The sequence below is a fragment of the Fusarium fujikuroi genome, chromosome FFUJ_chr07, assembly GCF_900079805.1.
Source record: "Fusarium fujikuroi IMI 58289 draft genome, chromosome FFUJ_chr07".
NCBI lineage: Eukaryota > Fungi > Ascomycota > Sordariomycetes > Hypocreales > Nectriaceae > Fusarium > Fusarium fujikuroi.
Window position 1 is genome coordinate 963550 of NC_036628.1, and position 27896 is coordinate 991445.

Genomic DNA, 27896 nt, shown 5'->3' on the forward strand with positions numbered 1-27896 from the left:
GACCCTAGAAGGTCGACGTTGTGGAATACTCTGTAGACAGGAACATTACTCAAGGAGGTTAGAGACGGTGAAGCACTAAATCAAGAATGGCCATGAAGTGTAAAAGCGAATTCCTGTCTTTTTAATCGTATCCCACTTGTAGGGTAGAATCTTGAGCACATAGATACATGATGATATATATACAGATCCAAGACTCATGACAATCCAAATAAAATATGCACTGAAAATGCTGAAGCGAATTCCAAATCAAGCAAACCCTATGTTCCGGTTATCCTGCACCCAAACACCCTGCAAACCAAAATAACAAATCCACGTTCTGTGCAAAACCTTTTGCGTCTTTTCCCCTCCGACTATTGGAACCGTGTGGGACTAGGGCTGTTCTCGCGACTTAGACTCTCGAAACTATCGACCATAGCCAAGACGCGTGTTCGAGCTCGTTCTCGTGTGAGGGGAACTGCTTGAGCTTCGAGAAGTACACCCGAGGAACGGTCTGTTTCGTGCGAGAAGCGTGGCTCTAGTGGAGCCAGATCTGGGTGGAGGAAGCCGCCGATAGAGTTGTTTGAGTTGCCTCGCGTGTGTCGTCTTGAGTGAGAGGGGTGGCCAGGAGATGGTAGAGGAGAAGGAGAACGCGATGACGACGGTGAAGAATCCCGGGAGCTGCGCTGGAAGAGAGGTTGAGGTGGCTGAAGATGAGGGGGTTTCGCTTGTTGTAGTGTTTCTGGAGGGGGTTGCTGTTGTTCTTGTGATGTAGGTTGTGGTAGCTCTCTCTTCTCAGACTCCTTGTCCTTCTGTTGTGCTTGTCGAGATTTCTCTTCTGCAAGACGTTGTTCCTCGGCACGCTTCTCATCCATCAGCCGCTGTCCCTCTTCCTCAAGACGACGCCTCTTATCTAGCTGTTCTTGATCATCCTGAACAAGCGGTTGCTTTTCGTTAATCTCGTCGTCCCTCTTTGGCTCCGCCACTGGTCGAATGCCAGCATGTCCAAATCCACGTTCATCCCGCTTCTCACGAATACTGACACCTCCTGATGTCTGGCTCTCGTTGTCTGGGTCAACAAACTCAGCCTTGTGTGGCTCCATCGGCACCTCGTCCTCTCGATCGCTGCCCTCCTCGTTGCCATTAACAACTCTTAAACGTTCCCGAGGGACAGTGAACATGACCTGCACCAATCGCTGCTCAACAGCCTTCTCAATATCCCAGTCAGACTCAGCTCCAGGCTCAAGTCCGGCTCCGCCAGACATCATAGCACCATGCGAATCGCCTTCAACACCTTCCCAGTCCTGTCGACCTTTCTTCCTTCTCAGAAGCTCACCGCGTAGACCAACCAGGCCGGGCTCGTAATCACCAGTCACGGGCTCTTGATCAAACGAACGGCGTATGCCAGACATATCTTCGCGGGATGATGTTGGGGTACTAGCCCCTGAGAACACTCGCCGAAGAGAGCCCAGCCATCCCCTACGTGGCTTTGACTTGGACGGCGACGAGGGATCATCATCATCGTAGCGAGGAGCTCGATCTCCCATAAGTAACGAAGGACCCTCTGCTTGAAGAACACCAAATGACGAGCGGGCTGTGTTGTAACTACTAGACGACGAACTGCCTGGCTTAGGGTGCTCGGCACCAGCGGCTAGGAACGCTGGGGCGAGAGGGTTGAGTTGACGTGCTTTAGCCTTGATGCTTTCCGCTGCGCTCCGTGCTGACTCGGACAAGTTAGATCCGCTTCGCGATTCATCATCTCGTAGAGCAGCTGAACGGGTCGAGTTATGCCGCGTTGGTGAAGAACGACCCTGACTGTGACCCACGCTTCCTTGGTTCTGGCTTCGTCGACTATTCATGCGTGCAAGTAGTCCTTCCGCAGCATCAACTTCAGTGACCCAATCTTGAACCTCTGGATCATGTCGCGGGCTCTCAGGGCTCGGTGTTGCCGAGGCTCTGTTACCACCTCCAGGAGTCAGGCAAATGGGGTGAGGAATATTATTCGGACCCACGCCTGCGACTGGAGTCTGGAAAGGATCTGAAGGAACCTCTGATGTAGGAGTCGGGACGTGATCATAAAGGCCTCGGTTGTGATAGGGTTCCTCTTCATCGTCCTCATAAATCGGATGAATTGGACCCGGGAAACTTGTAGGCCGTGGTCCCGTAGGTATATATCCTCCTCGTGACGGCCTTGCCATAGATTTGTGTGGGATGTGAAGTCCAGGATGACCACTTCGAGCGCCTCTCATAGACTCGTAGCCTAGAGATCGCTCGCCAGTACCATACCAAGGGGCACTATCGAGCCCCCAAGGATCATTTTCCACCATCTCGGGGTATTCGTTGTTATAGTAGTTGGGATCTTGAGAAAGCGCCCTGACAGCTTCTTCTCGCTTGCTGATATGTCGCCTCCGTCTCTTGTACCAACACAGAGCACCAATGATGATGCCGATCAGGGCAGCAATACCAAAGCCTAGGCCGAGACCGAGGCCAAGGCGCTTCGAGTTTGATCCTTTGTTATCATCCTTGGGCGCGTCGTTATCATCATCCGATGAGCTAGAGGCGGGGTTTGTATATTGTGATCCCCATGAACCTGACGTGATATTGTAGAAGCGAAGTGTTCCAGACGAGGCTTGACGCTTGACTTTCCGAGAGGAAGAGCCCGAAGACTCCCAGCCGCCGTAGACCATGAGCATATTTCCTGGCAACACTGCAGCGCCATGGCCGTAGATTCCGTTGAAATCAGGTTGTTGATCAGGGATCTTCCACTGCCACCCGCTGTAGATCTCACTCATCTCGAGAATCGCAAGTTGCGGCTCAGCAGGGGTATTAACATCGCCAACCCATCCTCCTATAACGATGATAGAGCTTCCATCCTCGCTGAGCGTCGCAGTATGCCCAGAACGACTGTAGACATTATTCGCAGTGGTTGTGCTCCTGCGGCGATTCTGAGAGCTCGTATCCTTCACAGCAAGATCTGACTTTGGCGTACCAACATCTGGAGCTTGAATGTTGACATAACTCCATGACTCGGCGGGAAGATTCCACACAGCGACGGTGCTCATGTTGATAAAGGCTGTCTTGGTATGTCCACCAAGAAGTACATAACTCATCTGCTGCGTCACAATGCCAGATTTATTGGTCATTGAGGGCGTGAGACCAGTTAGAGTAAAGCCTGCAATGGGTATTTTTGGTCCACCACTGGAAGCGACGCTCATCTCATACGAGGTAAAAGCATCGCTATCATGGGGTGCGAGTCTCAGCATCGATTTGGTGTAGTTGGCATTGCTCTGCCAGTTCGTCGCATCACTTCCAGACTCGGGTGTCTCGCACATTCCTCCATAAGTATAAAGAGTTGGCTGGTCCATATCAGGAGCGAGGCTGGAGGAAAAGGCAACAGTGCCTCCAAGGAAATACGGTGCGCGACGGGTGTCTCCGTCGTTCTTGAGACCCCGACGAGACCACCCCCCTTGATCGTTGCTATAGTCGAAACTCCAAACATCGCCGCTACCAGATTCGCAGTCACCTGCATAAAGGAGGACAGAGCCGTTCGCTGTTCTCGCAGCACCGAAGGCAGTGCTCTTGGAACTACCATCGAGAAATGGTAAGACAGTATCATTGCTTGCGCGCTCAAGGCTGTCCTCGTCCGCATCGATGCTCTTGGAAAAGTCGAGGGATCGAAATTCAACATTGCCTGAGGCTGTTTGTCGGAAGATGTATGCTAGGTTCGAAGCACTGCATGGAACACTGCCGTCAACGCATGTTAGGTCGGGCATGAGAATCTCTGTGGGCACGTATGGGAAATTTTGCGCGGCGGCGGGGGAGGCGAGAAGAAGTGTGCTCGCGCAGAGGAGGAGAGCAGTAGAGATTGTCATTTTGGGCATTGTTTGCGCAGGCCGACAGCTGCGGGTGATCGTTGGAGTCATTGCGGTTTCTGCGAAGTTGAGATGACTCGCTAATTCGAATGGTATAGACGAAGCAATCGCAGTTGCTTTTCCAAGCGTAGTTTTCTCGCCGACGATGATACTGAGCACTCAGAGCATGGCCATCACCGTGTAGCTCGAAAGCTGGATGGTATCTGTTTGCAGTTGTTCACGTCCCCTAACTTCCCTACTGTGAGTATGTGTAGAGTCTGAGAATCTGCAGTGCAAAAGAGTCGTACGTGTTCTGCTGATCGACACGAAGGAATGCTCAAGGGTCTCTGCGTAATGTCTCGGTCTATGCGCACCTTGTCCAAGACTCTCAATATTGACCAAACCTGCTAATAATGCTAATGCAAAGGCCTCAAGAACAGGCCACGAATGGGGTCGATGTCCAGGTTTAGATTGGATTGTAGGAGAGCAAGCAGAGAGTCAAGAGAGAATCTGAGCGGGAAGAAAGCAAGCACAAGCACAGGCAGAGAAGCAAAGAGAAGGAGCAGGGATGAGGGATCTCAGCAGCAAGGTAGGGAAGGGAAGGTAAGGTAAGGTAAGGGTAAGTGCATCCGGGATCTAGAGCCGTATCGTCCAATGTCAATATCGTACTATCAATCAATCACACAAGCAAGGTTTGCGATTAGACCTATCTTGTCAAGAGTTGGGCCAAAAACCAAGATTCTATTCGTGAGAATGTGAATGACTTGCCGCTTTCTGCTTGACGAGGTGATTGTTGATGGTCGTTGGCACGACAACAATGGCTTGTGGGACCATCACTCACATCAGAAGCTGATGGAGGGGAGCTCTTTAGATCCTTGTTGGCTACGGACGGGAACAAGGACATGGGTTTAGTCAAGGGAGACTATCACATGTGGAAGTGCCACAGCTAAAGACTGCAGTACACTTCAGTATTCAACTGCTGAGCGTTACTGATCAGGTAGTTTGTTATTATCGCTATTGTGCCACAACCAGCAATCACTGCAGACATAAACAATTGCCTCCAATGGACTCAATATCCACGGCTTTAACGACAATGGCGGTTGTGGCTTTAATTGTGGCTGGCCGCTATTCGCTTCCTGGTAAAGTTTGGTAGGTGCTCCAAGCCTAATGCTAAGCCCATTCGATCAAGGAAATCCCTGTTTCGTCTATCAACTCACCCCAACAACCAAACCATCTGCCCTCGCAAGCCCTCCCTCTCTCTCTTTGTATGTCAATATCAATCGCTTTGTTCTCCATGTGTCACATGCCTCGGCTTTCAAGCTGACATTGTGCCCTTTGTTCCCATGTTTCAGTTGGAACCAATAGTTCAGTCATAAAAGCCTCATCCATCCTTTGGCGAGCTGTAACCCGACTGCGGATTACAAGGTAAAGGCCATCCTGTGTGGAGAGACCATACTACTTCAAGTTGCCCAATCAACTATCGCGGAACCTTAAATCTAGATAGAAGATATGCCGGACTAGACATATCTGGTTTGGGCAGGGTCCGAGTAAGCCATGGGCATTGCCAACCTCAAGTCTTGAATCGTGAGGCCATATCATCTCCAATGCTCTTCGGTCGAGATAGATTATGAGATATCTTCATACTCTATCTTGTTCCTACTGACTGATACTAGTCACCGACTCGTAAGCAATCCTCATGAGCATTAGGATTCATTGACTGTGCAACCATCTGATCTAACAACTGCCTACAAGGATATACTAAAATGTCATGACACAATTGATAACATATCCGTCTCAACTATCCGCAAATCCAATACTGTCGTTTTTTTCTTCAGTTTCCTAATCCTCCATCATCTCCTTCTGACCTCTCCCACGTCTTCAAAGCAACACAGCCTGATAGCTGGCATGTGTTTGGGTATCAATCACACTAACAAAATCATGTCCACCTTTAGTAGTAAATCTTCTCGCTCCAGATAGGAGGTCGTGCTCCCTCAGTGTCCCACTCGATGTGGTTCTTGTCATTGAGAGTGCAACCCTCATCTGAGATGGGAATCACCTTGCTCGTGTTGAGCACCTCCTGCTTGGAAATACCAGCGGGGTCGGCAGGGATCCAGAGGATAGGTGTCTCGCTTGTGACTGAAGGTGGGAAGTAAGCGTCACGCTCGACTTCTTCAGGATACTCGAGTCCCATGTTACGCTCATGAGGCACCAACTGGCGCATAGTTGCGTAATCAGCATAGATCCAGGGCTTGAGCCACCTGGAGAAGAAGTTACCCTTCTTTTGAACACTGTCAGTACCGCCAGGCACGAACTTGCCAATACCGCTACTCTTGCCAGCGCCGTTGGAGGCACCGTTGGAAGCGGCACCCTCTCCATTCTGGACATGTCCGTCCTCCAACTCTGAGCCTTGAAGGCTTCGCTGAATTCGCTCCTCCTCAACCTCAAGAGAGCGAGGCAGGCTGTAGAGAAGGGGGTTAAGAGCCTTGGCAAGGGAGATGTGGAACAGGATGGTGAAGACAAGGAAGGCAGCCATCAAGACAGCAGGGCCAGCAGCCTTGGAGATAATGAACATGCCGACAAGGCAGATCTCGGCAAGGTAAACACCGACGAAGAGCTGCTTGAGGGCGCGAGGGTAGATGAGGCCTCTAGTATCGATCTTGGTCTCGGTAACAAACAGAATGTTGTAGCGGTAGGCAAGGTAGAACAAGCCCATACCGATAGTAGACCAGAAGAGCATGACGGGTGCAATAACAGCGTAGACGATGCCTGAGAGAGGTTAGCTGTGTTCAACAAATGAGCTTAGAGGTTACCTACTAATGACTGCGATGTTGGTATAGACGGGCATAAGACTTCCCCAAGTGAGAGCACTGAGAGTAGTCCATTTGTTGTACATGGATCGTGGAGTGCTGGTCAGGAACTTGTACAAAAGGTTGAAAATGATGCATCCGACAACTTGAGTCAGGACGCCGACGGCGATGGTCAGACCCTGAACAATGAAGTAAGAGATGTAGAAGTTGGAGGCGGTAGGGATGGAAGATGACAGCATGCTGAAGACCTGACTAGGCTCCTTGACAATTGTCGCGATTGAGGAAACGAAACTGTTTGCCAGAGTCTGAACCAAGAAGACCTGGATAACTTGGAAAACGAAGTATGCGTTCTGGGTGAAGAGCTCGGCTTGAGAGATAGAAACACAACCAGCCTGCCTGGCACAGAGTCGCATGAAAACAGGAACCAATGACATGAGAATGGAGAGAGCAACGGAAGGCAGAAGACCAGAGACAACACCAAGAATGACCGAGGGAATATCCTGGATCCAAGTAAGACCAGGAAGAGTCTTGATAGTGTCGACTTGAGCAATAATACCAACAATGGCAACAGGAACAGCCCAGAAGATGATGAGAACAGCAATGATGGCGTAGACGACATATCGGCGAATGATAACCTGCCACCAGGGGAAGTTCAGGCTCTTCCAGACAATCTCATCAGGCTTGACACCAATGTGACGAGGAGCCATGTGGAGGGCGTGGTGGTGAGTGGTAGTCTGGAAAGCAGCCTGGGCATCAGATTGCGTGTAGAACTCGACGAACACAGCAGAGTGCTTCTCATAGTTGCCAGCGAGCCAGTCAGCCTGCGCATTGTCGGCCTTGGGGATGAGGGTCTTCAATTCCTCACGGCCCCATTCAATAGTATCAACCTTCTTGCCGATAAGTCCCAGAGGGCCAGTACGGTGTGTAGGTCGCTTCTTAGGGGGGATGAAGCGGGCAGCGAGGTCCCCGGACTCTGGGTCAGATGGGGCAGAGGCAGTCTTCTCGGCTTCGGTGCCCGACTTCTTCATGGACTTGATGCGTTCCTTGTTACAAAGCTTGAGGAGCTTGACCTCACCCTTCTCCAGCTTCATGGCGGCATCGTCGCGCTCCTCGATGATCTTGTCAAGGTCCTTGGTGTCACCGGGGATCCAAACATTCTTGACTGAGTCGTTGAAGAGAGTGCGAATGCGGGCCTCATCGAGATACTCCTTGGGGACAGAAGTGAAGAGAACAGTGCGGGATGAGATGCGCTTGGCATACTGGGGAGTAAGAAGGAAAGCCTGTCGCACACTGATGTAGAAGATGCACTCGCGCATGATGGTGTAGATGACAAAGCCATAAACGAGCCAGGCAATGAAGCAGTGGGCGTAGAGCCTGTTCCTCTGAGTCGAATCATCAATGTTGACATTGGCGTATGAGAGAATCTCAAGCTGCTTCTTTCCGTTTCCACCAGTAGCATTGACTGGGAAGAGAACAGGCCATGTGAGGCAAAGACTCACGAAGCAGATGGTGCAGCAAATGCGAAGGAATCGAATGAAGAGGTATGCATCGAGACTCTGGTGCTGAAGAGCGTAGGCATCGGGAAGCTTCCAAAAAGCTCCAATCCAGTTGAATAAACCGCTAGGTAGCGGGGGACTCCGTTCACTGCAAAAGGCGTTAGAATTGATATTCAGAGTTTCAGGGGCGCATTGCGACTTACTGCTCACGCAAGGAGCCCAGATACGTCCTAGGCGCATAGAATCGCCTATTGGACTTACGAAAGACAAGGAAAACGACGAGGTAGACCCCCGATACTATGAGCACGGGAACGAGAGTCGAAACCATGCCTAAGAATTGTTAGTTCGCATCGCATTATGAAGTATTCATTTATATAACGTACCCGAAAGGGATTGAGGCTGCGTTCCTCTGGCACCGCCCGAGTTGCTCGTGTCGGGGGCGGGGAGGTTATCCTCCAACCAACTGATGAAATTTCCCATGATTGCAGTCCAGTTGCAGTTATCTTGAACTACGTCGAGGTGGGTGTTTTGGTATAAGCGCTTGCTTTGGGCGATTAGAATCGGTTGCTGGTTCTCGACTCGATTAATTCGACGCGCAACGTCGACAAGGTCGTGAAGTGAAGTTATTAGGAAGAAATCGAAGAAATTAAGTTGGCACTTGGGCCGCGTCGTCCAGCTACAGCTCAGCAACCTAAGGGAGGAATCTCAAGCTGCAGTGTACCTGGACCCTTCCGTTGGCGGGGGCGGGTGGCCGATAGATTAGATTGAGACGGGAGGCAGGCGCGTTCCAATCGAATCCGCGCACTTGCAACTAAAATTACGAATGAAGAACGAAAACTCGAAAGAGGATAAAACAAAAGGTGGATGGTGCTGGCGGGCTATATGTAATTAACGTATCCAGTCGCATCAATAGATACTTTAGTTAGATTAGACAGGAAAAAAAGTTGGTTTCCTCAGATGTTGGCTAAGGTACGGTAGCTCAGCTCAGGTTGTCAGGGGTGGGTGTGTGTGAATCCAATGGGAGGAGGCTTGTAGCTTGTGGTAGTGCAAAATGCAACCAAAGACGAAAAGCTTAGCACTAACAGGACCCCCTTAATCAAGGTGAAGTCATGTCTCAGCCCAGCAAAATACAGCAGAGAATCGCGAAAAAGAAGTAAAAAAACGCGGCTGTTTGCAATTTGTGCTCCCCCTGAGCATGGAGGGATTATGGCTTCTTTATACCGTCTTTTGAATCCCTCCATCTTGGCTCCTTCTATAGTTGCTGGGAATATTATCATCAGATATCCAGCGTAAAGGTGTGATGCCATGCATCAACGTCAGGGTGACTTGACAAGCTGGCATGGCACAAGGTGCTGATGTCGACGTCACAGTGTAGCGCCCAGCCTGCAGGGCTCATCGCCAAGTGCCTGAAGGTCTGCTGGCAGGCTGGGAAACACAAGCTAGACAGGACAAATCCTGGTTTGGGGCTAGATCGACACTGGCCAATCGCGCTCTGGTGCACTCCATCATCAGCGAGCGGTAATTGAAGATGGATGGAGTGGAGGGTCTAGGCCAGAGGCCAGGGCCCCGGCACTCTATCTCTATCTGGAACCTGGGACAGCTGGCCTTGGAAGCATTGCAAATCACTGCCCTTCTCCGAATGCAAACTGATAGTCTGCAGGTATGGACGCTTTGATCCCGGACGATAGCACGGTGGCAATAAAACGAGAAACCGGTAAAACTTGTGCAATACGCATGCGATTTGAAACGAATGGTAATTGACGGGCTGGGCAAATACGAAAAATGATACTCTAAAACAAGACCCTGTTTCTGAAGAGGATTTCATGATCCCATTGTCACCCCGAAAACTTTATTTCTGGAAATCTCCAAAAGGGTCAGGGCCTGCGTACGAAATCAATCCCCCTCCTCAATTTCGGCTGTTGAAGCTTGGCTACGGGACAAACCCACTATCCGCTGCGACGACCTGGACACCTCATCCCGCTGCCCTTGCGCTACTGTAAATAGTCACGCTCACTAATGTTCATTTGGTGCTGCGTGATGCGATGCCTCAGTTCATGAAGCACGGGCATACGGACAGGGGGCTGCCAGGGAGACAAGACAAAATGAGGGAGCCGAAAAAGACCTTTGGGCTGTAACAGAGGTGAGTCTGTGAGGCTGCCGCCGATGTTTTACGGCATCTCAAGTCTAGGCTTGGCTATTCTGTGCCTCGCGAGTATCTCGGCCTCGATCTAGATCATGCATCAACGTCTTTTTGACTGTCGAGTTCAGCTACTGTTGTCGATTCTACACTCGATCAAGCAGAGGCACAGCCACGACGCTCTCCCGTGTTGCCATGCATGCATACACATACACTACACGCACACACGACAGAGGCGAGACAGCTTGACAGGGATTGACTTTCTATCTGGATGTCGTGATGTCAGATGCACCCATCAACACCACATCCGCAACCACAATCATTGAACCCATCCGCCATCGAGTTAGTGGGCATGATGAACACAAACACTCTGTCTCTGTCAAAAGTCAATGAATCAACCCCAGTGACGATCCGGATCGGAATGTTAATCGTCTCCCCTTTTAGGACTTGGAAGTGTTTGCCAAGACTGGAAATCTCCGTGACCTTTTGAGACTCTCTCATTCTAATTCTCATTCTCATTCCCGTGGCGCTACCATTTCAATTCATCACCAGCCCAACTGACTCCCTCACTTCGGAACATTTAGTCCCGTCCTCGACGCCAATGACATCAACTACATTATTAGCTTTGTTTTCTTCTTCCCCCGATCTCCAAGTTAAATCACGTCTCCCCATAACGGTAGCTTCATGACGATCTGACTTACAGTGTAGTCACTGTATCTGCGATCATAATTACCTTGTGAGCTCCATTGGTTTGTTTACTTGGCTATCTCTCTTGATCATCGCACTACTGTTCATCGAGCAAGAGTCGCTCCATTCAGTGCCCCTGTCTTGATCATTAGACCATCCTTTGTTCTTTTAGTCTGTCAAGGTTGATGCCCATCGATGTCTTTGAATCTCTTCTACGACATCATGAGTCTCTCACCGCTTGGCGATAGAGATAGATACATCAGTCATTTCTTCAGAACTGGCCTCAAGATCTGAGAACGAAAATACTACGATCGCAACTTCATCTACGTACCCCAGTCAATCATTCATTCCAAAGGCTAGACTCTCCACAAATGCATGCGCCATTCTTCATCTGGCCCTAGCGCATCAGGATGATGCTGGTTCAGCTGAAATGGTCTGCTCTGGCGTCAAGCTCTCACTCTCAAACTGGCACTGACTGGGCCGAGGTACGTGCCTGTAATTTTATCTTGACGCATCAACCTTCAAGATGTCGCGGTTTGACCAATGAGATCTCCTCTGACGTGAATTTATTGAATTCCACATGTCTCCCTCAATTTTTGGCTTTGCTTTGCTTTGCTTGCAGCGCGGCCATGGCCGTTACCGCAAACGTCGCCTAACAAAGCATATTGCGGCTTCACAAATTGGGCCTCCCATGGCTGCGTCACTATTACGGACTGCTCTAGAACGTTGTTCCCGTCTGTAACTCGTCGTGAGAGTCAAGACGAGGCCGCTTGAGTGCACAGCCCTTTGTTCAACTCAAGCACAGTCACGTGTGCACTGTCGTACGACCATCGGCGACAATCCCTTGGTTGTCCTTTGGATCTGAACGTCGGCATTTGCGTTTCACCTTGTGGTTGTTTGCTTAAACATTCCTGATCTACTCGGCGTATGGTTGCCTCAACTGTTGCCGTGCATACAAAGTATGTCAAGTCTCATCGTAGAGAACCTTGGGTAACGAACCGTTGTTGATTGAGGCCTGGAATCTGGGCTTGGAACACAAAGAATGGCTTCAATCCAAGTTGCCCTTGATGAAGCCTACATTCCCTCGGCTATGTATCAGAAATGCAGCACTCGACCCTGCATAATGAGGCGAGCTCCTAGTGCACGCAAAGCTGCGATGCTTTCTGTGTACAACCATGAACAGATGTTTGTGTGAGGAGCCAACTTTTTACTGTTGTACCAGCTTGGAACGTAAGCCGAGATGCCAGCGTGCTCTCTAGCAGAGGGAGCGAAATGACAGGTTCGTAGATCAATACTCCCGGCTGGATAGGGAAGCATGGGTTCGCGCTTCGTTCATATCGACTGTGGCTCGCCAACAAGAGTAGCTCCATTCAAGACAAACTAGTTTATGAGGAGATATGCATCATCTATCGATATTTTGATTCTTGGACAAACGTTTGATACTCAACAGTTGACCACGATTTGTGAACGATAAGGTTGGTTGTCTATTCCTGATACTGAAAGTTGAATTTCCGAGTACCTCAGTTGTTGATGGCCCGATGCACCTAATGTTCGAGGTATCCGATAGTATTTTACCATAAAGACAAAGAAAGGAAACAATTTGACCGTTTTCGAGTCTTTTGATTGCTCAAACAATGTCTATGCGCCCACCATGGCCACAGCAAATTGCACTTCCAACAAAGAACTGGTTTCTTTGTTCTTTGAATAGCATCACATCAATCACCCGGTCCTACAAGCGCCAACATTGTGACAGAACCCTAGAAATATTTCTCCAAGTTTAAGAATGGATATACTCATCTTTCTCTCAAAGAAAAGTCTTCCTGTTCAAAACTCTGTTACATTAATCTGTAACTCTCTTATCACTCTGTGCCAACACCTGTATTCTAGTTCATGATGGTATCTCTGCGAGCAGCTGGAAAGCAGAAGGAGGGCACCCAGCCTCTCTACGTCCCTTCCAACGATTATGCAACCTCCTACAGATCCAACTGGTTCACCCCAGACAATGGCATCTTAGACCCTCAAGACCTTGAAATTCTACAGCACATCAACTGCTCCTACTTCTCGTCCGGCCGTCCTCCCACCCTTCTCGCCCTCAAGCAGCATGCCCAATCTCTCACCAACATCATCCGCAAGCTTGCTCCGTCTACTACCACTCGTCCTGTAGGCACAGGGGACGTAGATTCTGGAAGATGGAACTTCCACAAGAACGAGGCTTTTGACTGGTTGAACGACCTCAACACTCCTTATGAGAACGATGACCCGTCTCATCATGATCCTCTCTTTGCTCTTCACAATGTCGTCAAGTGTGAGTCTGAAGTGCACGGGATCGAACATCGTTGTCCTTTGACACAAGTTGAGGATTTTGGTCCTTCGGCCAAGGAGGGAGATGTTCGTCGTCCTTACATGACACACCACGATCTTATAATGCATGCCAACGAGTGTCTTGAAATCATCGATCACGAGTACTCATCTACTGGTGGCTTAATGTCGATTCTTCCAACTGGGTTCGAAGACCCTGATGATAAGAAAAAGAACCATCCTCTTAGAGAATTGCAACTCGAAGCTGCTCGCAACTGTCTTCTTGGTCAATGGATTCTTCATCACCAACATCTCGTCGGTCGTATACACGAACTCGAAATCAACTACGGCAACGCTACCGATGTCCTTAAAGGAGAAGCCCTCGTCCCGCACCAGATGCTGAGCCGCGCCAGTGCCGATGGCGTCTCAGGGGGTCGCGAGATTGTCTATCCACAGGATAAATACATCCTCGTGAACTGCGGCGAAGATATCAGAAGCTACATCCACCGTCTTATAGATGTTGCCGAAGCTCAGGTCGAGCAGAAGGAGAAGATCTGGAAGGCAAGCGGTGTCATTGGCGAACGAATCTGGAACGAAGAACGGGGCGGCAAAGTCTACGCCAAAGGCATCGTCCCTATAGATATTCTAACTCGTTTCTACCGCATCAAGGGCAAGGGGCATCAGTCTCCCCTCTTTGTCATACCAGCAGCCGAGCAGCATCCTGGTGTGGAGAGCACACGACTCATGGAGGAGAGACCTGCCGTGGTATCCATCGTGACTCCAACATGGCCTGAGCGGGTGTCTGCCATTGAGGCAAAGAACAAAGAGCGTCTGGAGAGAGCGGACAAGTTGGTGTCTGAGAATCAGTTCCTGGTTCGTGAGATGGCTGAGATGAAGGATAAATTGGCTGTTCAAAATTCAGAGATCAAGCGCATGACTGATCAGTTGGCTTGGTATGAAAAGCACACGGAAACTGTTGAGAATGAACTACAGGATTAAGGATGGTTTTCTTTGTTGTCAATTGACTTCCGGGATTCGTGTTGAAGTTTGACGGATAATAAGCTGGCCAGATAGAGAGACACGGTCTTATAAATGCACAATTTATCTACAAATATTATAGCTTTACTTTTATTTCCATTTGTTGGTCGATTCGCTCTAATGAGCATACCGGGGATAGGCAGAATTGCTGCAATGTCATTACGTTGTCTAATTCGAATTACATGGCCATTTCGCCCAAAAAGCCTCAGGCCCAATGTGAAGAATATATCCCTGATAACCAGAATACCAACATTTTTATTGATTCGATCTCTATGTGCTATCCAAGTATGAGGATATTATCAGGTGGTTGGTCGCGACCTGGGAGGGAAAGGAAGCCGTTCTCCAGTACGACAATCTGGTTTGGCTGATTTAATCATGTCTGCTGCCTGTTTCAGTTTCAGTATTAGTTCGTCTCCATTAACTATTGGAATCTTACCTTCTCAGCAATGGCATAGACACTAGCTTGTAGATGGGCTGATGGAATCAGGGGCATGATACTAGCATCAGCAATACGCAAGTTACATGTGCCATGCACCTTGAGCTCAGGGTCAACAACTCCTCCTAATTCGAAGGGCATCATGGCTGCTGTCCCTGAGGGATGTCTCTCTGTCGTGATCTTTTCCATGCCATGCTTCATCAGCGTTTCATGATCTGTAGTATCAAACGCCGATTCCGCTTCAGGCATGAGTTCTTTCATGGCGTTGGTTTGGATCAGCTTCGTGTTCATTTGGAGACCAAGAACAATAATCTCGCAATCGATCGGGTCGGAGCAGTATCGTGGGTCCAGTTTTGGCAGATCGAAGATCGAAGATGATGAGGGACGGACGGTGCCGCGGGAGAAGGTCTTTTGAGCAGCGACAGTCAACTGCCCCTATGAGTTGGCCATGGTCTCAAAGATTCCTGTATCATTGCTGAGTATTTGGTCTTGTAGAATCTTTTTCTGGACTTCGTAACCCTTCTTCACAGAGTTGGGGGCATTTGAGGGAAAGTTATTACCCAAACTCTTGTCCATGAACTGTTTCCAGTCCTTCGTTGCAGGTCGAAGACTCGGGAATGCAACCGTGTTTATGAGAGGTGCTGTCCAAGGACCTGAATCTGTCAGAAACGGGCACCTCTCTCAGAAATATGTGCTCACCTGTTCTGTTCCGTATGTATTCCTCGGCAACGTCGTCATACACGTCGTCGGTTATCTCACCACTGGTGAAATATGATTCATTGCGATCTAGACCATCAGTATCCGACATCTGATTGAAGTCAGGTACTTACAGTAATAGTTGGCGTACACCATGAGATGATCCTGGAGATTATATCCAACGCCAGGAAGGTCAATCTTGACCGAAATATCGAGTGACTTGAGTACATCTGACGGCCCAATTCCCGATACCTGAAGTAGAGTGGGAGTGAAGATCGCACCAGCCGAAACAATTACCTCTCGGGTACAAGAAACTGATCTCGCTTTGGACTTGTTGTTTGGAGCAAACTATAATCCGGATTAGTGACCACCTCATCTTTTGTATCACCTGATCGTACCTCGACTCCCATAACTCTCTGGCTTGAGTTGTGTGCACTGTTACTATCTAAAACAAGTCGTGTGACAGTCTGGTTGGTTGCAATATGCAAATTGTACCTCAAAGATGCCGAGTCAAAGTGAGCTTCTCTAGCATCGAACCTCGTCTGATTACCAGGATGCATGCTTGAGGGGAGGATCATGGCCCCTGCGGCTGTCCCATTGTTCACATCACCAATTATGGGTAGACCAAGCTCCGCAAAGCCGTCGAGAACGTTGGCTGTTCTCTGGTCAAAACACGCAAAGCTTTGGCAGTGTACAGGACTTACATGATTGGTCATAGAAGTACTGAGGGTAGGAGACGTGCACTGAGCCATTGTGTCCATGCGCAGCTGATTGAGGAACTATGTAAAGTTCCTGGGCATCATGAGGCTCAACATTGAAGGTGAACGTCTCAGACTACCACAAATCAGCCTCGTTCTCAAAGATCGGTTACACACCTACCTTTTTGAAGTAAGGAAGTAGGTCATCCCAAGACCAACCCTGGTTACCCAATTTTTCCCAGCCGTCATAATCAGACACTGAGCCTCTGGACCAACAGAGGCCATTGAAGATGGAACTGCCACCAACAGCCTTTCCCTGTGGTATTCCCACACTCTGATTGCTGAGATAGGTCTGGGGCTCAGTGGTCAGCCCCCATTGGTATTTTTGCCATCCACCTGACCCGATCGTGCCCGGGACAGGAAGAAGGCCTCCAGGAATCGAAAGATTTCTCGCGTCGTCCCTGGAATGCGATTTGTCAGTTGAGATCTGGTGGGTTGCGAGAGACGTACAAAGGACCAGCTTCGAGAACCAGGACTGAAACTACAAGCACCATCAGTGAGGCTCGTCAAGTCTATGGGCATCAAGTACCTGCTGGGTTTTCGGAGAGGCGATTGGCTATGGTTAGACCAGCGGTACCACCTCCAACGATGATGTAGTCGTAGACATTACGCAGCTGTTCATCTGCAATGTCTGGGGTTACATGAAGGCTTTCAGCTAAGGGAAGAAAGAACAGGACCAGAAAGGCCAACCAGAAGTTTCCAAAAAGCATTTCAGGCGACCTGATTACGAGAAGATGTTGAGTGAGCCGAGACAATGTTAGAGATGCTGCGAGGAGTTGCTCTTCGGTAAACTCGCCACCTCATTTGAAATGGAAGAGTAAACAAACAAACCCAGCTTGTGAATACAGGTATTTCCAGCTCCCCCAATCATTATGGGGATCTGCCACTGGCAGACAACCACCAGATGGAACTCATTCAGATCTTATCTCTAAGAACTAGGATGGAAGTTCCAACAGGAAAGAAGTACTAAACTGGGCCAGAGTCCTGAGGTCATCCCTCGTATATATCTCCAATAACGTGAGATCGCAGTGTCTTGGTCTCTGTATAAGGGTATAGAACTAATACTCATGCCCATGCTAAACTCGCCGGTATACCAAGGCATTCACATTCCTCTTTTTTTTTTCTTGACCTTTGGAGATTCTAATTTCTGGTTGCACAGCCCAACATTTTCGGCTGGCTTACACTGAATTATTTTCTGATGAGATCTCCATGTTCATGTAGTTGACAAAGTCGAGATCCTAGCGCTTGAACAATGACAGACTTGGGGTCTTCACCCAACAAGAAAGCTCAGATATTTTACACTTGAAGAAAAACCCCTGAGAGCTTTACGTACTCCTCCAGAGTAGATATTCCTGCGTTTCAAGTTTCTCGTGGCCATTTGATTCATTTTTTGTCTCTCGTTAGTTGTAGGGTAATCACTTGGCTCAAGACGCTGCTCCTAGAGACCTAGAGCAAATAACAAGTGCGAAATACCCTCGATGTTGCCTACCTTATTTAGGATAGAAGTGCATAGAAGCACCTTCTCTTGGGACTGGTTCGGGAGATAAACGAGAGATTGCTCATTCGTGACTGCCCTCCTCATCTGGAGAAGCGATGACTAAGCCATCTATAAATGCAACCTCCCTCAACACCAATCAAGATGAACCAATTGTCACCATGATCATCATCAATACACGATATCAGCCATGATGTTGTCATTATCAAGGCGATGGGCTGTTAATGCTCCCAAAAGCACCTTCATAGCTCCCAAGATACTCAATCGCTCTCTTCATCTTGCCCCCCCGTTCCTCCTTGACGACTATGTTCCACGATATATGACACTCAGTTCCCGCGACGCAGCCAAGAAGCGTTCATTGGCGTATGCTCACCTTCGCAATTGTAATCTATGTCCAAGAGAATGTGGCGTAAACAGGTACGAGAAGACAGGCATGTGCCTCATCGGAGAGAAGGCGAAAGTCAATACAATCGCTCCCCACTTTGGTGAAGGTCAGTCCATCTGCTGCCCATCGCGCTTTGCTCTCGGCTCGCTGTACCTGATACTCCCTTGCATTTCAGCTCATTAGCTCTCCGTTAGCTATGTATTTATGTTCTTCTATTCAACCTCTGACTAAACTCATACAGAACCGTGCATTCAGGGGCACAATGGTAGTGGTTCCGTCTTTATGAGCGGATGTAATATGCGGTGCATCTTTTGCCAGAATTACGATATCGCACACCAGCGAAACGGGATGGACTTGGCCCCTGAGGAATTAGGTGACTGGTACATCAAGCTACAGGAAGTTGGCAAAGTACACAATATCAATATTGTTACGCCTGAGCATGTTGTCCCGCAGGTGGCGTTGAGTATCCTCCATGCTAGGGACCAAGGCCTGACAGTTCCCATCGTTTACAACACATCAAGCTTTGACTCTCTTGCATCCCTGCAGCTGATGGATGGATTGGTGGATATCTACCTTGCTGACTTCAAGGTGTGGAAGCCAAGCACCTCTAAAAGGCTACTGAAGACCGATGATTACGCTGCAACAGCCAGAGAGAGCATTAAGGTAATGCACGCTCAGGTCGGTGACCTGTGCTTCACCGGGGACGGGATAGCAAAAAAGGGCTTGCTGATTCGCCATCTTGTTATGCCAGGCAAACAGGACGAAGGAGCCGAAATCATGAAGTTCCTCGCAAATGAAGTCTCTACAGATTGCTTTATCAACATCATGGAGCAGTATCACCCAGACGCCCATGTCGGCAAACCAAAGCGAGCAAAGTCAGACGGCAAAGAAGAAAAGCAGGAGGTCCGATACGCAGACATCAACCGAGCCGTCGATGCCCAGGAAGTCTCCTCAGTCAGGAAAGCCGCAGAAGAGGCTGGGCTATGGCGGTTCAACGACCCACCGGGCCACGATGGGTTTGCAATCTGATGAGAAGCAAGTCGCCTCTCATTTGACTGTTGGGTTGCTCTGCAAATGAATCAAACCTTGCTATGAGGCTGTCAATCTAAGCCAACAACGGGGACCAACAACGCCACCTCCTGGTCCGAACAAGCAATTGGCTTGGCTACCTTATTCAACCATGTGGAACGAAGGCAAACCAGATGACCTGATGTTCTAGACCCTACGACCTCTCCTTCATGTTCCTGACTGCCAACCGAACAACCTCCAAAAGCCAAGACTGACCAGTCTTATTGACGGCTTACGTTGGTGACTCTTTTAAGTGTGGCCACCAGGCACGGATCCATCAGAATAACCAACGACTGTCACTAGAAGAACTTTCTTTTGAAGGATCACTAGGTCAAGCGCCGGAACTCGCTGTTTCGCTTTGTTGAGGCGAACACAGCGACAAAGCGAACAGACCCATCACGTACAGTGTAGCCCTCCTCACAATGGTCTTTGTCCACGGTGGAGAGGAAATGGAGGATGAGAGATATGAATATCTAGTAATGATGGATGCTGTTTCTCGCAGAGAGGATATTCCTTCTTTACTACTATCATTAACAAAAACTCAAAATCTATCAAGATGAATACAACTTTTACAAGACCTCATAGCATGGTGCAGCTACCACCGACGGATGCAAGAATCACTCCGCCTCCCGAGCAGCTAAACATTGCTATCCCCAAGCTACAAACATGCCCTATCCTCCCACCTTCACCTCAATCCCTTCCGGATACACCACACCCAGACACACCGTCAGTTTGCAGTTCTTCTTCACGAAGGAGACGTCGACGATCTTCCAGCTCCAAAAGCCGTCCTACACCAGAGAGTGTTAACCAACAGCCCTATGCCAACTCTCGTCTTATCTTTTCGCCCAGGCCTTTTGAAGATCTTTATATAGATCGAGCATATCTTATTTCCTGTCTCCAGCAGCAAGCTTGCCGAGCTACGGATCTCATGACACAGTATGGCGCCCTGGAAGTGCAGCTTCGCAACCTTGTCCTTGTTGGCGACAAAGGTCGGCGAACGCTGAGAAAACAGCTGGCTCTGCTGAAGTCTAAAGCCAACCAGGCCGCTGAACAGGAGAAGGCTATCTTCTCCCGCCTGGGTGAACTCTTTGTTGAAATCAGGAGCCGAGAGACTTGGGCAAAAACATGGACTGTCGAAAGCCCTAGTGTCGCATCATCCGTCTGGTTCAGACCCGTTTCCTACGGCTTTACGACTCCTTTGACGCCTCTCAGCCGCAATTCTGAGCACCTTGTCCCTATGGGCTACTTCGGCGATGCGCAACAGGCCTATGAACCACCATATATTCAACAGGAGCCGACGCCGTACGGTCTGGAAACTGTCGACGAGGCCGCAGAGGATATCTTTGGTCCTGAATCTAGCTGTGATAGCGCTGAGTCTGAGACCACCCCAGCAACTCCAACCGACGTTGTTGCACCCTTCGTTCAGGAGAAGGACTATGGTTCTGAACTTGGAGAAGAGTTGAGTGAGTAGCGGTTTGTTGCGCTTAGGGAGAGGAGGTTTAGTCTTCCCTGTCTTCATAATGCTTGGCCTGAGGTTTAGGCTCATCAGTGCACAATTGAAAGGCGTTGCCGGATAGTATGTTGATTTTTCAAGCATCGTACGAAACCACGGAATGATCATACATGTTGATCCATAATATCAAGTTATCATCATGTCACTTACCATTGGTAGCATCAATTTGGCGTTCAATGTTTAGCATGTATTAGTGTATATACTGTTTGTTTTCTTTTTCAAATCATATCGCCGATGCGCCAAGTATCCGTGAAATCCTTAAGCAAACTCTCCAAACTGCCCGTCGTCAAATCCAAGATCCTTAGCTGATTGCTTCTGCTGCTTTACAGCGTTTGCACTTGGTGGAGGTGGTAATGAGAACCCGCCTGACGAGCTTGGTCCAGCAGGTGGTGGCGGTAGCGCAAATGACTGAAGATCACCTCCGGCTCCTGAGCCAGATGGGCTATCTTGTTGTTTGCGTCTGCCGAACTTTGATCCGCCAAAGCTCACGGTAATAGTCTCGCCATCTTTGAGGCTGTAATCTCTATGCTCCTCCTTCTCCTTTGTCGCAGCCGGTTTGCTCTGTTCGCCCTCCCAGCCTAGCGCCTTTCGCGCCTCCTGAAGCGCAATGCTCAGATCAAATGCCTCGCTTCTCTCCTCGAAACCAATACCCAGGATAGCCTTTCTACCCTGGGGATCGCGCACTGTCACTGCAAAGAAGCGGCTGCTATCGAGGACCGGCTCAACAACACCGGGAGCGGTATAAGGCGCTGCGGCGAACAGTTGGCCTGATGAAGCATCCTCCAGCACGGCGTCGACTTTGAGCTTGTTGGTTGACGACTCGGATTCGTAGGCTGTCTCGACGACGCGCAGGCGGGCAGTAAAGATATGGCGCTGGGGTTCGGCGGTCCATGTGCTGGCAGAGTAGCCCTTTGTAGAGGTAAGAGGAGGAATGTTATAGACGTGGACGGCGTTGGCGACGAAGAGAATGCGCTGGATGGCGTCGTTGGGGAGGGCAGCGCCTGTCGCGGGATCGAGGAGCTCCATTCTTAGCTATGTTTATCGTCTGTGACTAGTAGATACTGGTCCTTGAGTGAATTGAGTTGTTGCAATGGAAGCGAATAAAAGTCAAAGATCAAAAGCTATAGAGGTCTGGAGTGAAGACGGAGAGAGGGGTGTAGAGATCGGAAGCGGTGGAGGGGCAGCGCGGGGCACTTTTGTTCGGGGTTCTACTGCAGGGTAGTCAACTCAGTGGCTACCTCTTGATATCAACAGGTTACAGCACGTTACTGAACGATGCAACGCAACTGGCTGACCTTATTTCTAGACGAAACTAACACTACATTTCGATCTGAGCCGCCTGAATTTGATCTGTTTCCATCGACAAGGCTGCTTGCTACTGCACATCAGAGCTACCTACGCTTTTATCTGAGGTGGCGCAATTACAGGGTACCTCAACTGTAGACGACCTGTAATTAAGCAGTGCCGTCACTTTCGGCCCCGCTCCCCACTTCCACTTCACCCCGCCAAACCAGCTCCGACATGGAGATTGATTGACTCACCAAACCCTTCGAAAATTCCCGTCTAAAGATCCCAGGATTGGGAACAGTATCATCTCAACTCCAAATACCTACTCCCCGATATCTCGCATATCCTCTATCATGGCCACGGTCGACACCGCAGGTCAGTTACCCTCCGCTGCGAATACCTCTCTCTCTGCTAACTCATCTAAGCCGCTACCCCGGCTGAGCAACCTCAAGCTTCCTCAACTTCAGATTTCGAGTCCGTCTCCAAACCCATCCGCTACTCACTCCTCTAACATCCTGTCAGTATCGTCGAAACTTACCGCGGCCTTCTTGCCTCAGACCCGTACCTCACTAAGCCCGTCGCCGCCATCGAGTCCCTAATCGCTCTTCTCAACGCCCACCCTTCCACCACTGTTTTCGAGATTCTTGACACCGTCAAAGCGCACTCCGATCGTCTCAAAGCCTCCGTAGCGAACCCCGTACCCCTTTCCGCCGGAACAGACCTCTTTCTTCAGTACCTCGTCTCGTCTCTTCGTCAACAGGACGGCAGCTTTGAGGCCGTGAGGCAACATCTTCTCCGAAACGGTCGCCTATTTGCCCAGCGTGCTAATGCCGCGCGAGAAGGCATTGCAGACTCAGGATGGAGGCTGATTCATGAGGGCCAATGTATTCTCACACACGGTGCCTCGCGATCAGTTGTTGGGATTCTGGAGCGTGCGGTGCAGAACCTCGGTGCAGCCAAGTTCAAGGTTATCTACGTGCGAGAGGAAACCCGCGTTGAGGAGAGTGATCGCATAGTGCGTGAGCTTCGCTCAAAGGGTATTCCTGTCGCCGAGATCGCAGAGGCGTCAGTGGCTTATGTCATGGGCCTTCTCCGCCAGGTCGATATGGTGATTGTGGGCGCGGAAGCTGTCACATCCAACGGCGGTATTATCTCTCGAATGGGTACTCTTCAGCTTTCTAAGCTGGCTGCTCAAGCTGGCCTTCCGTTTTACGTTGCTGCCGAGACACACAAGTTTGCGCGCAAATTTGTCATGGATCAACGGGATATTGGCTTTAAGCAGGAAATCCTGGACTTCAGTGTTGATAACAAGAGTAAGGATATAGTCGACGCTGTCGACTTTACTGTATGTGGTCCCCAAATTATAGCCATCGATCAAGTTGCTAACAAGTTAAACAGCCCCCTGACCTCATTTCCAAACTCATCACAGAGAATGGGATTAAGCTTCCTGGCTATGTGTTTGAGCAGCTTCTCGATATCTATGGTAGTCTCAACGGTTGAGAGAGACAGTCAAAGCACTGGCAGCGCCGCGCCCATTCTAATGTCAGAGTCAGAATGGTGTGTTTTCATTCAACACCTCACCCTTTGGGACGATTGCGCTACTATCAAGAGTCATCACGAAATATGACCTCATGACGGTTTTGGGACAGGATAAAAGCTCCTTAACATGGCTGATTTCACAAGTGTCACCCTGAAACTTGGAACGGATACACATAACGGTCGGCATCCGAAGGTCACGACGTTGCAAGAGACAACATTTGCTATCATCACAGAGTAGCTGGTTTCGGTATGGAGTTCAAAACATAGGAGTAAATAGAGATGGGGCGTGATAATACATCTGCTTTCTCAGGGAGTGACCGTCCTCCTTCAGTTCCTCTTGTGGCAATCTCGGCCCATGTAAATGATCAAACTCCGGCAGTTCACAATCCATCCCAACGGCTCGTTTATTATATGAAACTATTCGTATATATAGCAACAAATGCTATGGTCGATGCCTAAACATCTCGGACCAATCTGGCTCCCACCCATGCGTAGGGATAGTTCCTCTGATACCAGTTGACGAAACTAGCTCGACCTGCAATGCGTGGGTGTGTGGCCCACGAACCACCCAAGACGACGTTATGCTTGCCATCAAAGAAGTCAGTCGTGTAGAGAGGATAGAGCGACATGGGCTCAAAACCCTCATGTCGCTCAAGTGGCGAGCTCGTCCATTCCCAGACGCCGCCCATCTCCGACTGACCCGCAAGCTTGTTGCCTCGGGAGGTTACTGGCATAGGATGCCAGTGACGGAAACCAACGTTGGCTTCCGTAAGTTCAAAGAATAGCTCAGAAGAGCCATCCTTGACCAAAGCGGAGGAGCTGGATGGCGGGGTCTCTTCAACGCCGTCGTTGACAAGGTGACTGCCACTTATCAGCCTTGAAATAGTAAGCGATTTTGATGGACTTACCCATTAACTGCAGGGACCGTCTTTGATAAGGTGCCCTCGGCCTCGGCTCTCTTCTGCTTGTTGACATGCGCATAAATGCTCTTAGCTTCTTCGAAAGTTGGAATACGGCCGCCCATCCATGCTGCACAGCCAGCGAGTTCGTCGTAAGAAGCAAAGACAGGCCAGTCAAGAGCGTACTTGAGAGGAACTAGACCATAGACCGTCCTGACAAACTTATCCTGGATGAACGAATCCGGGACCTGGCTTGCGTGGTGGCCATTTCCATTAGAGTAGCCATTCGAATTTCCATTGGTTTGGCTGCCGTTAGTGGCGCCATTTGTGTGAGCGTTTGGAATGGAAGACCATGAGGCTGGGATATGCTTGATCTTGGAGTTGTACAAATATTGGGCATACTGTGACTTTGGTTAGGGCTAGAGGACACCTCGAAGACGAATTGTGCATACCTCTTCATTGGTGATAGCTCTGCCCTGAGCTTGGAAGGCATGGACTTTTGTCTGTCGCGCAGGCTTTTCGTTATCCCTGTTCCATAAAGTTAGTTACGGTTTACCCTTAAGCATACCGCTTCAGACTTACCAGCCAAAATGGCGCGAATTATCAGTACTATCCTCGGGATCATCCATCCCCAGAGTGATGGTTTGCTCAGGTATATCAAACCATAGGTTAGAAACCCTAGACTCATGTGCTTGCTGAGCCAGTTTTGCAAAATCAGGCTGTACCGTATGCGGAGGTGGAAGCGTTCTGTCACTTTGGAGCATCATATAGAGCAGGGTCTCGATATGCATCAACTCATGCTCAAAACCAACCCATATAGCTCGGCCAATGTCTCGAGGAATCTTGTCTTGGCCATTTTTGTACAGGTTCTGAAGACGAGATCTGACCCTGTCTTGGTAAGTCATGATCTCTTGAACTGATGGCCATTCATCGGGAATTTCAGAGTGAGTATGGCAGTGCTCAGGATTGTCCACATCAGGATCAATACCTCGCTCAAAGATTGAGTAGTAGGCTGCAGGCTCAGTCGGGGCATTGCCAGTGGTTTTTGTCAACTGGATATCGAGGAAGGTCGGGATATGACCAAGGTAGAAAATGCATGCATTTCGCAGCTTGATTGGCTTCTCCTGGAGCTCCTCATCCGGCATCATATCCTTGGTTACTACATCCCATGCTTGCCAAAGTGCTTTCCAGTCTTGGACTGTTGGCAGTGGTTCTGCGGCGTAGAGTGAAGGGATCAGGCTGAACGGCATACTGGACTTTTGCAGAAAATGGAGGCCTAAACAATTGTTAGTCTCGTGTCATCAGATTCCCTGTATTCTCGATATAACTTCAGCTTGGAGCATGTACCCCCACGTCATATGGGTCCCTTCCCGAGCTTGGCCTCATGCTGCTGGCTCAGCTGGAAAGGGAAACCCTCCTTTGGTACGATTCGCGGGGTAATCCGGGGATGCATGACCCGAAAGGCCTCTGATCGCGTGTTTTGGGTGGGACATGTATCATAAGAGAATGTGACCTACCATACGCATCTCCCCGGCTCCATTGACCCATCTCGGTCAAGCCTGCAAGTTTCCAGAGCCTGTCCTTCTCTGCCTCGGAATATTTGAGGCTTTGTTCGATCTCTACGCGCTCATGAGGCAAAACTCTCGATCCGAGAGCATCTGTTGGCCGGGTGGGAGAAAGGAAGGCCTGGTGTCGTCCACCTTCAACGTCATAAACATACTCACCGATCACCTTCCACTCATCCGTGTTGAAGGCCTCTTCACCAAGGATGTCATTGGCGTTTCGAAGACCATTCAGAATGAATCTACATGATGTCAGTTTCCAGTCAACCAGACAGAGCCAATCAGCTTACTGATGGGTTACCCCCTTGGAGTCTGTATTAGAGAACTGCGGCATTAATATCGAGTTGTGTGCTCAGCGCTGAATTGCAACGTACCGTTGTATGCATGACTATACAGATGTTAGTATTGCTTACAACAAGCAGCATCGTTGACTTACTAGACCTGTGCCGGGTTGCTGCAAGAGTCTACAGCAACGATCATGGAATCAGATGGTGTGAGTACTTCTGCAAACCCTCCCAAGAAATCAGCTGCACCGTCCCGGGTGAAGTTGCCTGCAATTCTCACGTTAGCACATCGAAACTTGAACGACCGGTGTAGACGCACCAATACTGGAGCCGAGGTGGATAATGCACTTTGAGCGGCTCATGAGAGAAGGATGCTTGAGCCATTCCCTCCCATCATCGTATGTACCATGAAGGCCGTGGCACGAAACATATTTGAAGTCAGGAACCTGGGCCAGGGTGCGTTCAAGCTCTTTGAGAGATAAGTCGAGAGCAAAATACTGAATGGGCTTTTTAAGCTCTTCGAACGCCTGTAGAAGGAGACAGACCTTGCGAAGGTTTCTTTCTCATAATTAGTTGATGTGTCAAATCATGGGGAAATTGACCAACCCGCTTCCCAGCTCAATCACCATGGAGCCCTCGGGGATCTGACTGGCGATCTCTGCAGAGGACTTCTTCAGGATCTCAATCTCATAGTTTGTCAAGTAATACTCATCCAGATACGTGATCTGGAGTAGTATGAGTAACAGCAAGGGGGATCTCTCAACAGAATCAACATACGTCCTCGAATATTTGTAGGCCCTTCTCGTTGTATAGAAGAAGGGTTGGAAGCTTCCTTGGGCCCTCGTCAGGGTTAAACATGGAAGCAATTTGGTCTTTCAGGTTGATTTCGACATGTTCACCACGGATATCAATAATACTGGGCAAAGCTGACGATGATTTGGCTGTCGTCGGCTTCACCATTTGAGGGGTAGCTGAAGCCGTTGTAATAGAAGGCATTGCAATGCAAACACAGATTTAACAAACAAAGTATGGCTTCAGGAGGAAATTTGATGCTTGATAGAAGCGGATGGACGGGGAATATATGGTTTATAAGCTGCAACAAGAATCGTCTCAAAGGGCGTGGCTTTTGTTAATAGTCCTTCCCACCATCTCAATAGCTCCAAGGTACCTGAGCACTTTGGCCTCCTCAGTGGAGAATAGCTCGGACGACTCCTCATGCTTTGATCGAACCGGCCGGTCAGGATATCCAAACAACGCGGGGGATGGTACACTATTCTTAGTTTAGCGAATCGTCATAACATCGAATGGTCTAACGATGAGACTCTGCGCCAGGAACCACGGTCCACTTGGATCGCAAGGGGAAGCCGGCTGTGCCTCAAAGAGAGCAAATAGCCCTCCTCAGGCAAGCTTCGGCGCGGCGGATGTGTGCTACGTAATGTACTGACGACCTGCTGCCTTCTCCATGTGAACGATTCTGAAATAAGTTTGTCATGACATGCATTCTCGACCTAGAAGACATCAGCACTTGTGGAGCGAGAGTGGGAGAGAGACGAGGAACTGGCAAATCAATCACGAGAGTCAAGCCCCACGCCCCACGCGCGTGGGAGCGTGATGTCGATGTGGAAGCTCACCAGGGCAAGTCTGAGCTTGAGCTTTGATGGGTTGAGAGGCGATCGTTCTGTAG

General features: G+C 49.5%; 9 protein-coding genes; 4 read left to right on the top strand and 5 right to left on the bottom strand.

Moving 5' to 3' along the window:
* Positions 1 to 350: 350 nt before the first annotated feature.
* On the bottom strand, positions 351 to 3899 carry FFUJ_08791 (uncharacterized protein; the record flags this gene model as incomplete). The annotated part of the gene is made up of 1 exon (XM_023580468.1): positions 351 to 3899. One exon carries the CDS (start codon positions 3897 to 3899, stop codon positions 351 to 353), a length of 3549 nt encoding a protein of 1182 aa, XP_023433240.1.
* A 1876-nt stretch (positions 3900 to 5775) lies between these two features.
* FFUJ_08790 (hyp1-like protein) lies at positions 5776 to 8610 on the bottom strand (the record flags this gene model as incomplete). XM_023580469.1 has 4 exons in its annotated part: positions 5776 to 6593; positions 6642 to 8278; positions 8334 to 8460; positions 8514 to 8610. 4 exons carry the CDS (start codon positions 8608 to 8610, stop codon positions 5776 to 5778), a joined length of 2679 nt encoding a protein of 892 aa, XP_023433241.1.
* A 3995-nt stretch (positions 8611 to 12605) lies between these two features.
* FFUJ_08789 (uncharacterized protein) lies at positions 12606 to 14251 on the top strand (the record flags this gene model as incomplete). XM_023580470.1 has 2 exons in its annotated part: positions 12606 to 12641; positions 12842 to 14251. The coding sequence occupies 2 exons, from the start codon at positions 12606 to 12608 to the stop codon at positions 14249 to 14251; spliced, it is 1446 nt and encodes a 481-aa protein (XP_023433242.1).
* A 338-nt stretch (positions 14252 to 14589) lies between these two features.
* Positions 14590 to 16890, bottom strand: FFUJ_08788 (related to alcohol oxidase; the record flags this gene model as incomplete). XM_023580471.1 has 10 exons in its annotated part: positions 14590 to 14676; positions 14727 to 15155; positions 15237 to 15379; positions 15426 to 15512; positions 15557 to 15770; positions 15821 to 16077; positions 16127 to 16256; positions 16302 to 16581; positions 16631 to 16661; positions 16710 to 16890. The coding sequence occupies 10 exons, from the start codon at positions 16888 to 16890 to the stop codon at positions 14590 to 14592; spliced, it is 1839 nt and encodes a 612-aa protein (XP_023433243.1).
* A 978-nt stretch (positions 16891 to 17868) lies between these two features.
* FFUJ_08787 (probable pyruvate formate lyase activating enzyme) lies at positions 17869 to 19089 on the top strand (the record flags this gene model as incomplete). XM_023580472.1 has 2 exons in its annotated part: positions 17869 to 18166; positions 18302 to 19089. The coding sequence occupies 2 exons, from the start codon at positions 17869 to 17871 to the stop codon at positions 19087 to 19089; spliced, it is 1086 nt and encodes a 361-aa protein (XP_023433244.1).
* A 595-nt stretch (positions 19090 to 19684) lies between these two features.
* On the top strand, positions 19685 to 20599 carry FFUJ_08786 (uncharacterized protein; the record flags this gene model as incomplete). Its single annotated transcript, XM_023580474.1, has 1 exon — positions 19685 to 20599. The coding sequence occupies one exon, from the start codon at positions 19685 to 19687 to the stop codon at positions 20597 to 20599; it is 915 nt and encodes a 304-aa protein (XP_023433245.1).
* A 300-nt stretch (positions 20600 to 20899) lies between these two features.
* FFUJ_08785 (related to adaptin ear-binding coat-associated protein 1) lies at positions 20900 to 21667 on the bottom strand (the record flags this gene model as incomplete). The annotated part of the gene is made up of 1 exon (XM_023580475.1): positions 20900 to 21667. One exon carries the CDS (start codon positions 21665 to 21667, stop codon positions 20900 to 20902), a length of 768 nt encoding a protein of 255 aa, XP_023433246.1.
* A 614-nt stretch (positions 21668 to 22281) lies between these two features.
* FFUJ_08784 (related to translation initiation factor eIF-2B alpha subunit) lies at positions 22282 to 23428 on the top strand (the record flags this gene model as incomplete). XM_023580476.1 has 4 exons in its annotated part: positions 22282 to 22303; positions 22354 to 22402; positions 22451 to 23273; positions 23327 to 23428. The coding sequence occupies 4 exons, from the start codon at positions 22282 to 22284 to the stop codon at positions 23426 to 23428; spliced, it is 996 nt and encodes a 331-aa protein (XP_023433247.1).
* A 494-nt stretch (positions 23429 to 23922) lies between these two features.
* Positions 23923 to 27208, bottom strand: FFUJ_08783 (related to TAD2-tRNA-specific adenosine deaminase 2; the record flags this gene model as incomplete). XM_023580477.1 has 11 exons in its annotated part: positions 23923 to 24328; positions 24376 to 24767; positions 24819 to 24894; positions 24949 to 25642; positions 25884 to 26170; positions 26219 to 26240; positions 26303 to 26316; positions 26365 to 26479; positions 26532 to 26770; positions 26819 to 26937; positions 26990 to 27208. 11 exons carry the CDS (start codon positions 27206 to 27208, stop codon positions 23923 to 23925), a joined length of 2583 nt encoding a protein of 860 aa, XP_023433939.1.
* Between the last annotated feature and the right edge of the window lie 688 nt (positions 27209 to 27896).